Source organism: Drosophila busckii, unplaced genomic scaffold (assembly GCF_011750605.1).
Source record: "Drosophila busckii strain San Diego stock center, stock number 13000-0081.31 unplaced genomic scaffold, ASM1175060v1 hic_scaffold_35, whole genome shotgun sequence".
NCBI classification, from domain to species: Eukaryota; Metazoa; Arthropoda; class Insecta; order Diptera; family Drosophilidae; genus Drosophila; species Drosophila busckii.
Genome location: NW_022872745.1, coordinates 61792 through 77243, shown reverse-complemented (window position 1 = coordinate 77243; position 15452 = coordinate 61792). Strand labels below are relative to the sequence as shown.

The 15452-nt window shown below is 38.2% G+C and overlaps 2 protein-coding genes across 4 annotated transcripts in view; one reads left to right on the top strand and one right to left on the bottom strand.

The window, feature by feature from the left end:
• Positions 1-802: 802 nt before the first annotated feature.
• The window catches only part of LOC108602846 (furin-like protease 1, isoforms 1/1-X/2), a 66675-nt gene continuing 52025 nt past the window's right edge, over positions 803-15452 (bottom strand). The window contains exons 2-10 of one of the 3 annotated variants that reach the window (XM_033294806.1): positions 12405-12650; positions 12221-12349; positions 11290-12164; positions 11051-11224; positions 9725-9843; positions 8418-9536; positions 6966-7132; positions 5108-5183; positions 803-1662 (exon numbers count right to left, since the gene is read on the bottom strand). In XM_033294806.1, the coding sequence (XP_033150697.1) occupies positions 869-1662; positions 5108-5183; positions 6966-7132; positions 8418-9536; positions 9725-9843; positions 11051-11224; positions 11290-12164; positions 12221-12349; positions 12405-12650 (3699 nt within the window). In that variant the 3' untranslated portion in view covers positions 803-868. Of the gene's footprint in view, positions 1663-3292; positions 4197-5107; positions 5184-6965; positions 7133-8417; positions 9537-9724; positions 9844-11050; positions 11225-11289; positions 12165-12220; positions 12350-12404; positions 12651-15452 lie in introns of those variants that run through there. The other 2 variants (XM_033294807.1, XM_033294808.1) reach the window with 2 other exon arrangements.
• LOC108602847 (NADH-quinone oxidoreductase subunit D) lies at positions 13516-15351 on the top strand. Its single transcript, XM_017991116.1, has 2 exons — positions 13516-13772; positions 13823-15351. Exons 1-2 carry the CDS (start codon positions 13574-13576, stop codon positions 15220-15222), a joined length of 1599 nt encoding a protein of 532 aa, XP_017846605.1. The 5' UTR covers positions 13516-13573; the 3' UTR covers positions 15223-15351.

The following is a 15452-nucleotide window of genomic DNA, read 5'->3' as shown; positions in this document are numbered from 1 at the left end:
CGCTTTTATTTTATTTTTTTTATTTCCTCCCCCGCAATTAAAAAAATATATAAAGCAGTACAAAAATCTTTAAAAACTCTGAAATAAATCAAAAAATTGCCTAGTCATTTTTCGACCGATTCAATTTCAAAACGATCGGATAAAACAATTATCAATTTCATTTCAATATAGACAGCGGTGCGTCTTGACTCCGCCATACAAACGTCGCTGCCGACGCAGCGGCTGCGTCGCTGCTGACGCTTTAGCGAAAACGAGCTGTGACGCGTTAGATGTTTTGTGTGTATGTGTTCATGAGGTCATGCGTGTGTTTACTGCGATACCCTAGTCAAAGTGTATTTAAGCACCAACATAACCTGTCCACTTGTTAATGAGTGTAAAATTCTGATTTCGCGAGTTTTCTCGCAGGAATTTTAATATTTTAATTAGAGATTTCTGATAGTTTTGGTGAAAATTTCACCTCGCAAGATCTAATGGCTTTTGGTGTTCAGCAATCACCTGACATCTATCAATCAGGATAAACTCTTTTACAATATATATTGTATATAAAAGAAGATGCCATGGAAACGTTGCTGTCAACGCAGAAGGCAGAGTCGCTGCTAATGTGTAAGCTGTGCTTACGCTAATGCGTAAGCTGTGATATGTGTTTGTGAGTTATAGTGCACCAAAAATTAGGCTGCGCCCAAACTTTAATGCGTTATTGTTATTTATAAATGTAGATTTATTTGATTCGTGTTTGCTTAATACATGTTTTTTTCTTTTGTAAAGATTAACAGTTATAAATTTGAATAATTTAAATGCATATTATAAATAAACCGTTGTTGACTTGGGCTAATCTAATTGAATTTGTATAATAAATGCTGAGATGAAACTAATTGCAATGGATTAAATCACTAATTGGCTGTTTGCTCTTTTCATCAGGAAGCAATCCGATTGGCTCTATTTCTGAACTATTGCCACCATCAGGCAACTCATCGTGATACACGACATAATTACTTGGCGGGGCATCGAAGCGCGGTGTAAGCACTTCCCTCTCATCAGTGTCATGATCGCTGTCGTCTTCGGTCATAAGTGCCACTCGTGTGTAAATCTTTTGTTTAGCCGTACGTTGACCGTAAATTATAGTGCCGGCTACGCCCAAGCTTACCATTAACACAGTTGCAGCAAGTATCAACAGCGCTGGCAGCCATCGCATGTACCATGGCGGGGATATGCTGTTCCGCTCATCCATTCCGCTACTGGACACATCCATAACGGTACTACGCACAACATACGCATAGCAGTAGGTTTCATTGGTCTGAGCCAGCATACGCAGTTGGTTGCCTGGGTAGCATGTGATACACTGCGACGGCTGAGGGCCCTGGCAGCTCAGACAGCTCTTGTCGCAGTTGACGCAGATCCGATTGTGACGCAGTGAGAGGACCATAGGTGGATTGAAATTTGCGTGACGTCGACGGTCTACTGCTTGCAGTGGATCGCTTGAATCGCTTTGAGTGTTACCATGCAACACTCTGCTCGAACTTGGAGAAGAACTGTGAACAGTTGCATCGGTTTCAAATTCACTCTGTCCTAAGACCTCAGAATTGGCGTTTTCGTTTGGGTAACTATGCTCAGGACACTCGTCGTAGCAAAGATGATTGTAGAAGTAACTCTGTTTCTGGCATTCTGTGAAAAGGTAAGTTAAAGAATATCGTTAGATTGACACACTCATGTCAGGATTGGTTGCCTTGAGTTGTAACCAATTCGTACCTCCAGCCAATTTGATTGAATGATTGTAACCATCGATTTTGTTTGTTTAGTAATAAGAAAAGTATTCATAATTTTAAAATATTTAGTAAAGTAGGTTAAACAATACAGATTTGTTACAAAAAGTTTTTGACAAAAACATAGGCAACAATAAAATTCTTCCGATTTTATTTTATTATACTAATACTAATTTAATCAAACAAAAACATATTTATAAAATTAATACAAGCACAGTAGTCCAAAAAAACATGCTCGTAAAACAAAAAGTGCTCAGAGTAAAAAATAATTTTTTTATTTGAAACTTAGAAGGTATACACCCATAACCAGTGTCGGAAAGCGGTAGATCAGGTGACGTCAATAAGAATGTATGCGGTTTTAATTGTATTAATAGGAGTTACAAACTACAAACTAAATAATTTGTTAATCATCAGAAAGCCACAGAATTGCAACCATTAATATTTTGGCTCTACTGCAAAATGCTTTTATCCCACTTGCAAAAAGAAAAAAACAATAATGTTACCTACAAATTCCAAAAATTGTTTTTGCGAAACTCACCTTGTATTTATACATAATAGCATTTTTAGTAGAAAAGGCTTTGATCATTTGTTACCGTCCCTAAAATGTATTTTTTAACCACGGATCACTTGCTGATAGAAAATACTTCAACTAAATAAAGTTTCAGTTTCACTTAAACTCCAATTGGTTTTATTCGTTTTCAATGCATTTATTAATTTACTTTTCCGTAGGTATAGTTATATATTGATAGATATTAAATTTATATACACAAAACATACATAAAAAAATTGATTTTCATAAGCGTTTTTATCATAATAATCATACCTAATACGCTACAATTACAAAATTTTTCTGTTGCTGTGTTTTCTCTTCAGTTTGTTTTTACATCTTAAAAGTTGTTTGCTTCATCAATTGCATGAACAAATATAGTTTTATTACATTTTATTTCGAATTGCCACTCTAGTAGCACTTTATTTGTTTGTAATTGGTTTTTATATATTATGAATATATTAATTTGGCTTTATTCTTTATTTAGCTGAGAACTAAGGATTTAAAGACACGTTATAAGTACCGAAGCCAGCACTAAAAGTTGTAAAAACTATAAAAAGACAAAAGCGAGGTTTTTTTTTTAAATAAAACCTATTTTTACTTATCTTTTTAAACAATTTCAGTGTTAATCGTTATTAAGCTGTTGTATACAGACAATTCGAGACCCTGGAGTTATAAGAAAAATTTTGATGTTGGTATTAATTTAAAGGTCGTTTAGTTTTATTCAGGACTATAGGATATTTAATAAAATTCCAGAATCTTTTATTTCATGTTGTCTATATATGCGTACTATGTACAACAACAAACAGAAAATTCAAAAATATAAAATGTTTTTATTAGGTATATGTGTATGAATGTATATGTATAATATATACATATATGACAAAGGAAATTTTATTAAAGGCTTGCACCGCATAAAAAAACGTTTGTTTGCTTAAAAGGAGGATTTAAAAATAGTTATTGCACTGTCGATCGATATTTCATTTGTGTTTACATTTCATCAAAAAAAATAATTCTTCACATAATGATTTTGAAACAAATATTTAGTAACAAAGATATGTATGCTTGTAAAAGAATCAAACACTCCATTTTACTGATATGGAAATAAATTTGTATATTATTATTTGTACACAACATTGATGTTTTATTTCAAGCATTACTGTTGGCTTTTTAAAATAACACGCACAAAAACTGATGACTAGAAGTTGGTTACTTACTTCGATTTTCTTTATCTGTGCGCGACATTTTCAAATTAGTCACATATACATACATACATTCTATGCTATGTTTCTTGAAGAATTTATCTAATATTGTTTTCTTTGCTTAATATTGACTTTATCAAGTGTTTTTGTTATATGCAACTTTTTTAAAAACTGCAGGAACTTTTCGCATAACTTGTTTTTTTTTCATGCTTTTTTATCCTATTGTTTTTATTATTTTATTGCTGCTTATATTACATGTACCGTACACCCTATATATATGCATATGTATGTATATATATTTTTGACTTTATTTTGTTGCTGGAATTCGCACTCATTCTATCTCATCTTAATAGCTAATTATTATTTCTGTTATTTGCTATAAAAAGTTCATATTATGAATAGCTTTTATGCCTTTAGTATAGGTATATGATGCCTTGCTACGCATTTAATTTGTTGTCATTTTAATTAGGATGTAAGGGTAAATTTCAGAATCTTTAGAAACAGTCTTTTACTATGAACTCTAAAACTGTTGTGTGAAGAACATACAAATGTACTATGATTATACATATACATATGTATATATGTATATTTTTATTGCGGCAATCTGGTAATAAGTTATACATTAACATATGGAAGAAATCTGTGCTGATTAAAATGTATGTAGCTATTTGGCTGGTCTGGCCATATCTGAAATGCAGAGCAGAAACGTTGGAAATTGAAACAGAAACTGCTTACTATGATTACTCAATGCATTCAAAACTTTAACTTTATGCAAGTACATCCAAGGAACTTATCAAGGGTCAATTCATTTAAAAATTGCAAAACGACTTTGGCACAGTCAGAAAAACTTAAACGAAACATTCGAGAACAAAATGCAAATGATAACGTAAAGGTTACAACAAAATAAAAACAACGTTTTTTTGTTTTGTTAAACAAATTCAACTAACCGCTTATAACTAACAAATGTTAAAATTTAACTAAATATTTGTGCTGTGCGTAAATCAGACAGAAAATTCTTTGTGAGTAAATAGTATTCCTTACAAAATACCCTTGCCGCGTCTAGAATTACATATGTTGTATGCAAGTATATTTTGCATAAGTGTTAGTGTATAAACATACATATCTGTATATAACTATATGTATGTATAAATGTAACTATAAATTGCTTATAGTATATACATACATATATGTATGTATATATATATTTTTTTGGACTTGTAGTGTTCATGATTATAATTTTTTTGTTTTTGTATGTTGCTGTTGTTTTCTACCATATTAATGGTTTTTCGTTTTATTATTGATATTTTTGGGCTTAAATTTCTACTATTCAATATTTGTTGTCAGCTTAGAAAAGATGCTTAAAAAAGCATGAAATGCTTTTGTTTATCTTCTTATCGCTTGTACGTTATTCAAACATTCAATTAAAATGTTAGGAATTGAATTTTTACAGTTATCCTTGTTGTTTTCATTCTAGTTGAATTATCTAATGCTTATGTTGTTGTTGCCATTGTTGTTGTTCTTGTTGTGGTTGTTGGTGATGGCAGTATTAAAGTTTAGATAGAAGATGTGTATTATGAGTAGAAAAATATAGGACAAACCTAAACATTTCTGATCACTCCACTTAAGGCAAGCTGCAGCATTGCTGCGATCCTGTGACATGCCCACTTCGCCTACCTGAAAATAAAATCGAAAAAATACGATGGATTAACAGTTTTTTTTTTTTTAGCAAAGAATCAAATGTCAAAATAAATATTAGGAATAAATATTAAGCTATACATATTAAGTATTTATTGCATTTAATAATAGCATACAAGTAGCTAGAATGCCTGTAAAGTATTAATTGAGAAAAAGCCGAAACATTCGCCAACTTCTATGTACATATATAATATATAACAAAGCCTGTACAAAATTGTCTCTAATCTAGGCCTATTAATTATATTTCAAACGTAAAATAAATGAGACCAAACTCTTTTACAACTTAGTTATTTCTAAAGTGTCGCCCATTTCTATTTTTAGACTGGGTAACGAGTGTATTTCACCACTACCATTTTGCTCTTCTAGTAGTATTTTGTTCATGACTTTTGCTTGCCTGCATTTCGGCTCGGATCGGTTGTAAAGGAATTGCATTTGGTCGTGCTGTCTGGCATTTAAAGCGTTCTTAGTACGAGCAGAGAAACACACACTAATGTACTAATATATATTTAGACTGTTATGCTAGCATGTGTTCATTTATAGTTATCCTAACCAAAAAGTTTCTAGCCACACATACATGTAATTACATGTATGTATGTATGCCTATTTAAGAAAGTCTCTTTTGATCCCACTGTACTTTTACCCTACATATATGCGATGAGCTTGCATGTTGGCAGCGTCGAGGAGAAATAACAAAAGCAACAATAACTAAAGGAAAAAAATGTTTGTTACATATGGTAAAAGTTTGTTGCCAGCAACGCGACGTTAAAAGCATACATATAAAAACGAAGGTCACTGCACTTTTAGTTTATTACAGCTAGGCCAAACACACAAACATGAAGTCACATGCAACTAAGCCTGCCAAAAACAAAGTGGAAAAGGAACACAACATTTTGGCAGAGCTCTTAAAGCGACAATAGATGCCAAAAAGTTGAGGCTGACCAGTGTATAGTCGATGTTGGACTGAGGTCACATTCTCTCTGGCAAGAGTGCACTTGAAAAAACCAAAGATAGATAGAAAGGAAAGAGGATGCAAATGGTTCTCAAACTGTGCATGCTAAATAGTTTGTTAGGGGAGTGACTGCCAAAGGCCAACACCAGCCAAGCTTGGCATACAGCTTGCTTGGCTATATTTTAAATAGGCTGACAAAAAAAATGAGTGCCAAAATTCAATTAAGATGCAGGGAGCAAGTCAAGCTCAAATAGTCTGTATGTTGTAAGTTTAAGTAGTATAAGATGTATGATTGCCACACAGAAAATGTTCACAGCAGTGCAAGGTCTGCTGAGCCCATTCAAGTAAGTATTGCTGTGTGTGCATTAAACTGAAGTGAAGGCATGCCGAACAGTTATTCAAAATGTGAAGCTACGTACGCACAGACCTCAAATGTTTACAAAGTGTTGCCGACAAAGTGTTCAGTCTATGATGTGAATTACAAATTGTCTAAATATGAAAACGAGATATCGGATGTTCAAGCGAGCCACATGCAAGCATGTGATGTTGAGCTGCCATTTTGGCGTAGACGCAAACGGACATGGACACTGCTAATGTCCTCGTCCTCGCTGTCGCCTTCGCTCTCTGGCAAGCCGCTTGCAAAGCACTGCAAAAACAAAGATTCAAATAAACGCCCGGCCAAAACAAAACTAAAACAAATAAACTTAAGTGAGCGGTTAATTTCTGTATATGCATATAATTCATAATAGTTTCTCTATAAGCATGGGAATATTAATAGAGAAAACAATTTAATTTGTTAAAAACCAACTTACTTGTTGCATATTGCGCCATTGACCGCTGGAATCGTGTTCGATATCATTATGGGCCATTTCATTGCCGTACAAGCTGAACTGGCCTTGCTGGTTTGCTTGGGGATGGTCATCGGGCTGGGCAGGTGTCTCAGTGCCATATAATATCATATCCCATTGTGTAATTTGCGCTGCAAAAAACAAAATCTAATTAATCTCCAGTACGTATTCGTATTGCGAGGCTAAATGAAGAAGAAACGAAACTTAAAGAGAATGTGGAAAAATTCAACGGAAAATGATAGCATTTGATAGACATATCTATATATATATATATGCATATTTGTAAATGTTTTAATGCATGTATGCAGCACGCCCATAAATCTGCCGAATGAAGTAAATAAAAAAAATAATGTGATAAAAGCGAAACCAATTTTCAAGCTGAGGCAACTTTTACAAGCTACAAGTTACACGCACACGCTCAAAAATATAAGAAAGTAAACAGTAAACAAGTGGACAAATTAAAGTGGGGCGCCACCAACTTTTAGATACACTTTGACTAGGGACTATATACACTTTGACACGCATGCACTCATTAACACATACACACAAAACAGCGGACGCGTCACAGCTGGTCGCTGTATCGTCAACAGTGTCGCCGGCGCCTGCGTCGGCAGCGACGTTTGTATGGCGCGTCAACACGTGCACCCCGCTGTCTAAATTGAAAATTGAAATGGAAATATTTCCTATGTTATGTATCCGATCGTTCTAAAACTTGTACAAGTGGTCGAACGCACGATAAAGCAATAAAAACAAAATTAAAAGCGATTTCGAACGAATAAATAACTTTGGATCTATTCAAATTTTCATTTTTATTATATATCGGGGTGCACAGGAATTTCTGGAGATTTCAGCCAGAAATCTCTCAAACCAAATCGTATTTAGTTACCATTACTAACAAATGCCATCAAAGGAAGATTCTGAATCCTCTAAATTATCTCGAAGTTAATCTTTGGTTGGTTTAAGGTTGCTTTAAACTTCTATAAAATGCCTGGTAGAGAGCAGGGACAGCTGCTAAGTGAGTATGTGCATGCTTGTGTGGGAGTGTACTTGCTGCGATTCCTTGGTCAAAGTGTGTTAAAAAGTTATTTTGCTTTTTGAAATACTGTCAGAAAAAAATACAAATTAGCTCACATTTGCACTCTTTACTTTGATTATTTTTTGTTACATGAATATAAAATTGACAGAACAGAACGATAAGGAAAAATACATCGGACTTTACGGTGCTACAACTACAGCCGGCACTGAATTTCAATTAATGAGCAGTGAGAGTCAGCATCAAATCGAAAGAGCATTCATTCTACTGATTCGTTTCTTATTCAATTGAAATTGTGTCTCTAACGGCAGTATCATAGAGCCTCTGGAATTTTGTTTGGCAATAAAAATTAAAAACCATTAAAATCGCAAATTTGTGGCTACCATTAGTCCGCTTCTGTTCATTCTCTTTTTCGCCCGCATCCTCGTTGGGCGTCAGAACACCTGCGGCAGCCATCAGTAGCTGTTGCTTTTTGAGTATTCGCTGATCAGGTAGGAAACTGCTGCCGCCAGCGGGCATCACTGGGGGTAGTGACTGCGATGGTGGCGGTGGTGCTGAGGGCGATTTTTTAGTATTGCCTTGCTTGCTGTTGCTATTGGTCGAGGTGGGTACAAACAGTTCCACCTCGAATTGCTTGCCTAGCTTACGTGCTGCTTGCTGAGTGCTCGTGGACTTGGCTCTGGACTGACTACTGCTCTCGTAGGGCTCTAGTTCGGGAAATATGGCTTGGATCTTCTCATAGTGCTCAAACAGCTTAGGTATGCGTGAGTCTGCGATGCTCTCCTTTACTTGCTTGGCAGCCTTGACAGGCAGACGATGACCAGCTGAATTGTTGCTCCGATTGTTGACAATATTGCCAATTAGCTTGCGCGTCTTGTCCTCATAGATTTTCTCACTAGAGGTGGTTTTGGGTCGTGGTGATTGCAATTTGTTTAACTTGCCACCTTGCTGCTGCGATATGCGATAGTATTTGTTTTTGCTGCTATTGTTGTTGTTCGCTGTGAGGAAGCTGCTGCCTGTAGCGCTTTGTGCAGCTTGTTCTTTTCTTTCCTTAGCCTTTTTATTAATATTTTCGCTAGATTTGTTGGCTTTTTCTGTCTTATTGTTGTTGCCTTTGTTATTCGACCTATTGCTGCTATTACTGCTATTTCCCTTGCCCAGTATAACACCATAGGTGGCTGAGATCTGTTGGTAGCCTTGCTTAGCAGGTGACTGCAATAGCGGATTGTTGGTAACTAAACTTGATTTGTTGAGTGGCGACTTGCCTAGTGGCAGTTTAGCGCCGCCCGCCGGTGTATTGGCAAAATTATTTGGCGATATGCGCGGATATTGCGGCGAATATATTTGATGCAAGCTGCTGGTGCTCGTACTGCCGCCGCTGCTTGAATATGGCGTGGTTGCCTCGGCACTGCTAGAACGCGGAATCGAAACCGGATCATTAGGATCTATGCTAAGTGTGGTGCCATAAAATATCAGCGACCACTCGCGCAATAAGGCGTGTCCTTAATCGCGATAAGTTAAATGTTTGTGGGGGTTAGTAACAATTGTGGGTGAGTTTATGTACATTGAGGTGAATGTTAGTCGATTAGTCGATATTCCACAAAGGCGCAGCGTGTTAAATGTAAATTAAATAGTTGAAATTTATTGTTGGTTGCTTCAAGTATACATTAAAAATATGTTGACCACTTACCCATGTAACGACCCTCGTTGTGTATTTCCAACTGCCAATTTCCATGCGGTGATTCGCCCCAGGTGTGCACAGACATGAAGGGCCATTGATTGAAGCCCGAGCGTGAATTGTCATGAACACTGTGGGCAGTACATAATAATATATAAATATGAGAAATGTACAAAATTGTCTATTACCAGGCACTACTTTTTTGCTATTTCCGGCACAATTCTGAGATCAATAAATATAATTATTATGAAACAAAACTTAAAGTGCTCTAAAGATCTATAAAGATAATTTATCGCATAACAGTCAAAAGAAATCTACACTATTCCTCTTTCAATATATGTAGGTGGTAGGTGTGTAGAATGCATACAAAATAGTTATCAAAATCGTTGCCATGCCACACCTGATGCGCGATTCTACTGGCTGATACTGGCGGTTCTAAACTTATCGAATGAGTCGGAGTCGACATATATTTTTCTAAGCTAGGGAAAAAGAAGAGTTTTCGCACCGATCATTGTAAAGTAGATCAGCAATTTATAGGAGCTTTTCGAAAAGTATGTTAAATGGGTTAATCGAGGTCAAACAATTGTTTAAAAATTGTATCCAGTAACATAATGGATGACATCTGGCTTAACTGATCAATCCTTCCAAACACTCCTAACTTAACCTCGTCCAAATTATAAATTACGTTTTAAAAAAAAATGTTTTTCAAACTTTTTTTAAAACTTAAGTCCCTGAACATTTCTGTTTTATATATGTATCGTATATACATATACATATACATATACATATACATATGCATATACATATACATAACAATACATAACAAATAATAACATAACATATACATAACATATACATAATCATATACATTATACATATACAGTAACATATACATATAGCATATAACATTATATATAATACAATATACAATAACAACACATGACGTTGCCCTGGGCACTTGAGCGTCCAATTATTTGTTGTCCATTTGTTGTTGGTGTCGCCCACTTTCGCTTTTCGATCGATCTAACAATAATTTAGCTGCAATTCAAAACAAATTTCCTTTTCTATAGACGTACCATATATATGTATGTATATATATGAGCATATGTTTGTACATATATGTGTTTTGTTTGTTTTTTATCAGCTGCACATGCTTGAGCTTTGATTTGCAATATACATATACATATACATATACATATACATATACATATACATATACATATACATATACATATACATATACATATACATATACATATACATATACATATACATATACATATACATATACATATACATATATATATACATATAAAGTTAAGCTTTATGTGAACTTACCGGGATGTAAGTAACGTTACTTTGGTATTTGCCGGTGATTTTAGGTAGAGCTGAATATCTCCGCGACGCTGAGAGGTGAGCGTTATCTTCGCCTGCACATGCTCTAGATAATTAACGGAGAGGCAATGATTGACGGACAGTTGCAGCGTAATGTGAGTGCGCGGCGGAATGACTCTATAAATGAAAAGGGAAAAGGATAAGACACTAGATTAGTTTAATGAAACTTATGGCCCACTTACTTATCCACATGTGGAGCATTTATTTCACAGCGCTGTTGCTCGGGTACCGTTTTCCAGGTGCGGGCGACGCGCACCATTTCGGCAGCGTCCATGAGACCATAGCCAAAGGAGTGACTCACACGTCGGCCCACACCGTTGCGCGACCAGCTGGAATCCTTGAGATTGGCCGGCTTGGCGGTGCGCACCACAATGTGCTGCAGATCGCGCCAGGTGAGATTCTGGTTCGACTGCAGCACTAGAGCTGCAATGCCTGCGGCGAGCGGTGCCGAGGCTGAGGTGCCCGTATGCGATACGGTGCATGAATGATGCAAATCTGTGGTGACCACCTGCTTCTCGCTCTGCCCGCCGCTGCTGTAGGTGGTGGCCAGCGTGGAGCTGCATTTCTCCGAGTACCAGGGCACATGACCCTCCTCAGTGGCGCTCGATATGGACAACGTCCATATCGAATTCGTGTATCCATCGCAATTGCAATTGTCCATTTCACGACCTCCATTACCCGATGCCCAGATAAAAATGCTACCCTTGCCACCCCGTCCCTTTGTCGTGCCCTCGATAAACGCACGAGACGCCAGCTCACCGGGTCCGTCAACTGTTTTGCCGTCGTCGTCGGGTCCCCACGATGCGCTGTAGATATCGATGTGCTGCGGATTGAGCGAGAGCGAACGCGCCTCCACAGCATCAGTCACATCACCATCTAGCATCCGTACACCGCCCACACTTGCCCCATACGCAATGCCCACAGCACAGAATGTGTTGTTGGCCGTTGCAGCCACTTCGCCCGCACATCGTGTACCATGACGATTAGAGTCCGTCATATCGTAATGCGGCATCGGGTTATCGTCGTGGCTGTTCACGTCGTACGATGCTTTTGGATCCTGTTGTTAAAAGCATTCAAATAAATTGTAATATCAATTTGCTTACTCGCACTTACATAGTTCTCTTCAATATCTGGATGATCCGATTCCAGTCCATCATCTAGTATGGTGACTACTACGCCTTTGCCTGTTATGCCCTGCTTCCAGGCAGGTATCACATTCATGTCCAGCCCACCTCCCCGATTCTATAAAATGAATTAATCATATTTTCAATTCAATTATATAATGATTTGTACTCACCAGATACCACATTTGTGGCCATTTTGGATCGTTAAATGGTACCGCATCCACTAACGAAGTGGCACGCGATGAAGTGCGCGATGGACGCATGCGTATAAAGTCACGCTTGGAACGTGATTTCGCTCGCTGCTGCTTAGCCCAGTGAACGCGATCATCCAAGTCTAGATGCGTCTGATGATGTGAGGCGGGTGTTAGTGAACGCTTCGACACCTTGTGATGGGCAAAGTGATAGTGATCATCAAAGATCTGTAAAACATAAATAAAGACAGCTTGTTTGAATCAGAGGTTCACCAACCGTAAAATATACATACATTTCACGTTTAAAAAGAATGTCGCTAGACTGTAAAACCTTTTGAAGGGAAGTGTTTCGCACTGTGTCGCTGTGCACGAAATTGATTACAAAATCACTTATTTTTTAAAGCAGAAATGGACGCCTAGAGATTAAATTACAAGAGATAAGCTGTTAATTTCATATAACAGAGCGTTAGGCGTTCCTCAGCAGCTATAAGAGATCAGCAAGATAAACTTAGTCGATGTAGCCATATCCGACTGTCTCGACTGTTCTACCAGGAAAATCGAAAAAAAAAACTATATAAAACAGTAAAAAATTTTAAAAATCTGAAATAAATCACAAAATTGCCCTGTCATTTCGATTGTGAAACGATCAGAACGATCGGATAAATATTAGGAATTATTTACATTTTCAATATAGACAGCGGGTGCACGTGCTGACGCGCCATATAAACCGACCGCTGCCGACGCGCGGCGCCGTCGCTGCTGACGCACGAGCGAAAAGACAGCTGTGACGCTTAGCTGTTTGTGTTATGTGTTTTGTAGCATCGTGTTTGCTGCGATGCCCTAGTCAAAGTGTATTTAAAAGCGCCCAACTTTAATTTGTCCACTTGTTTTTTATAAAAATTGGTTGAGCATTTTTTCTTTTGGATCAGGAAGACAAATTGATTCGAATTAGCCATGCTCGTCTATCTGTCTGTCTGGATAAACGAGTACCCTGCGGGGTGCGCTTAGGCATAAAAAAAGTTTCTATTGTTGTTTTTTATATTATATTAATGGACTGAGTAGGCGAAGGTGAAAACTTCAGAGCTAAAGACAGTTTCACTATCCCAATATATTTAATTTGTTACATATTTAACTCTCGATTTTATGAAAGAATGTCATCACGTATGCAAAAAGTTCGCCAGTTAGCCGAGAAGCTTTTTACTCCAACCGAAATCAATCGCTTTCGCAACTATCGTAATAATTTCAATAAAAAGTATTTGAATTTGAGCGCGTACAGTTTAAAGGTGCCGTTCCAACGACACACTTTTGCCAAATGGATAGATACGCGCTATTTTTCAGCTCGCAATGAAGGTATGCAAACTATATTATAATGAAGCAAGCTGATCTTAAATGTCCCATAGCCGGTAGTATCGAGTGCCAGGAGGAACAGGCATATAATATGCAGAACAACTGTGATCAGCAGTGGGATGAGCTGTACCCACGTGGTCCACCATATGAGGCACGCGACACACACTACTGGTATCCAGATCCAGAGTACTTGAAGCAATATGAAGCTAAGGTCATGTACCCGATGGGAGATGAGTGGAAGCAGCGCCCTAATCCGAACGGCATGGATCGCGTGCCCACCGATCGCACATTCCGCACCAAGTTCATCAACTTTGGACCCGCCCATCCAGCGGCACACGGCGTGCTGCGCATGATACTTGAGTTGGACAGTGAAACGGTGCTGTCGGCCGATCCCCACATCGGTCTGCTACATCGCGGCACCGAGAAGCTCATTGAGTACAAAACATATCTACAGGCTTTACCATACATGGATCGTCTAGACTATGTATCCTGCATGGTTAACGAGCAGGCTTACGCCTTGGCTGTGGAGAAGTTACTTAACATCGAAGTGCCGCCTCGTGCCAAGTACATACGTACCTTATGCGCAGAGCTGATGCGGCTGACAAATCATACTATGGCCATAAGCTCAATGGTGCTTGACTGTGGCGCCATAACGCCGCTCTTCTGGCTTTTCGAGGAGCGTGAGAAGCAGTACGAGTTTTCAGAGCGTCTATCGGGGGCACGACTGCATGCGGCGTATATACGACCAGGTGGCGTTTCTCTGGACATGCCCATAGGCTTCTCTGATGATTTGTACAAATATCTTAACCAGTTCGCCGATCGTCTGGACGAGGTGGAGGATGTGGTCACAGACAATCGCATTTTTCGCATGCGGAACATTGGCATTGGGCGCATCACTGCCCACGATGCACTTAACTGCGGCTGTACCGGACCAGTGTTGCGTGCCACAGGTGTCAAGTGGGATCTCCGCAAGCAGCAGCCCTATGATGCATACGGTGACATGAAATTCGATGTGGTTGTTGGGTCCAATGGCGATTGCTACGATCGATATCTGGTTCGCATGCGCGAGATGCGCGAATCCATTAATATTATGCAACAGTGCTTGTCCTGCATGCCACCTGGTCAGGTGAGGGTGGATGATCGGAAGATAACGCCACCACGGCGAGCGAAGATGAAAACTGGCATGGAAGATCTCATACACCACTTCAAGTACTATTCACAAGGTGTGGCGGTGCCACCTGGACAGACCTATGCAGCCGTGGAGTCCCCCAAGGGCGAGTTTGGCATATTCTTGGTCTCAGATGGTAGCTCACGCCCCTATCGCTGCAAAATACGCCCTGCTTCCTATGCACATCTAGCACTAATGTCCAAAATGGCACCTGCACATTATCTAGCTGATATTGTAGCAATCGTTGGTTCTTTGGATATTGTATTTGGTGAGATTGATCGTTAAGATAGAATTGGAATAAGCTTACTAGGAAAGCCAATTTTATATTTGAGATCTCAGATCCTTGGTATTGTATTCTATCAATTGTAAAAATTGCATTAATTACTTAAGCAATAAATTTAATGGCAACCATAATACCTGTATATATAGATTATATAGTTTTTTTCGATTTGCGGGGAGGGGGGAGGAAATAAACAAGTGGACAGGTTAAAGTTGGGCGCCACCAACATTTAAAA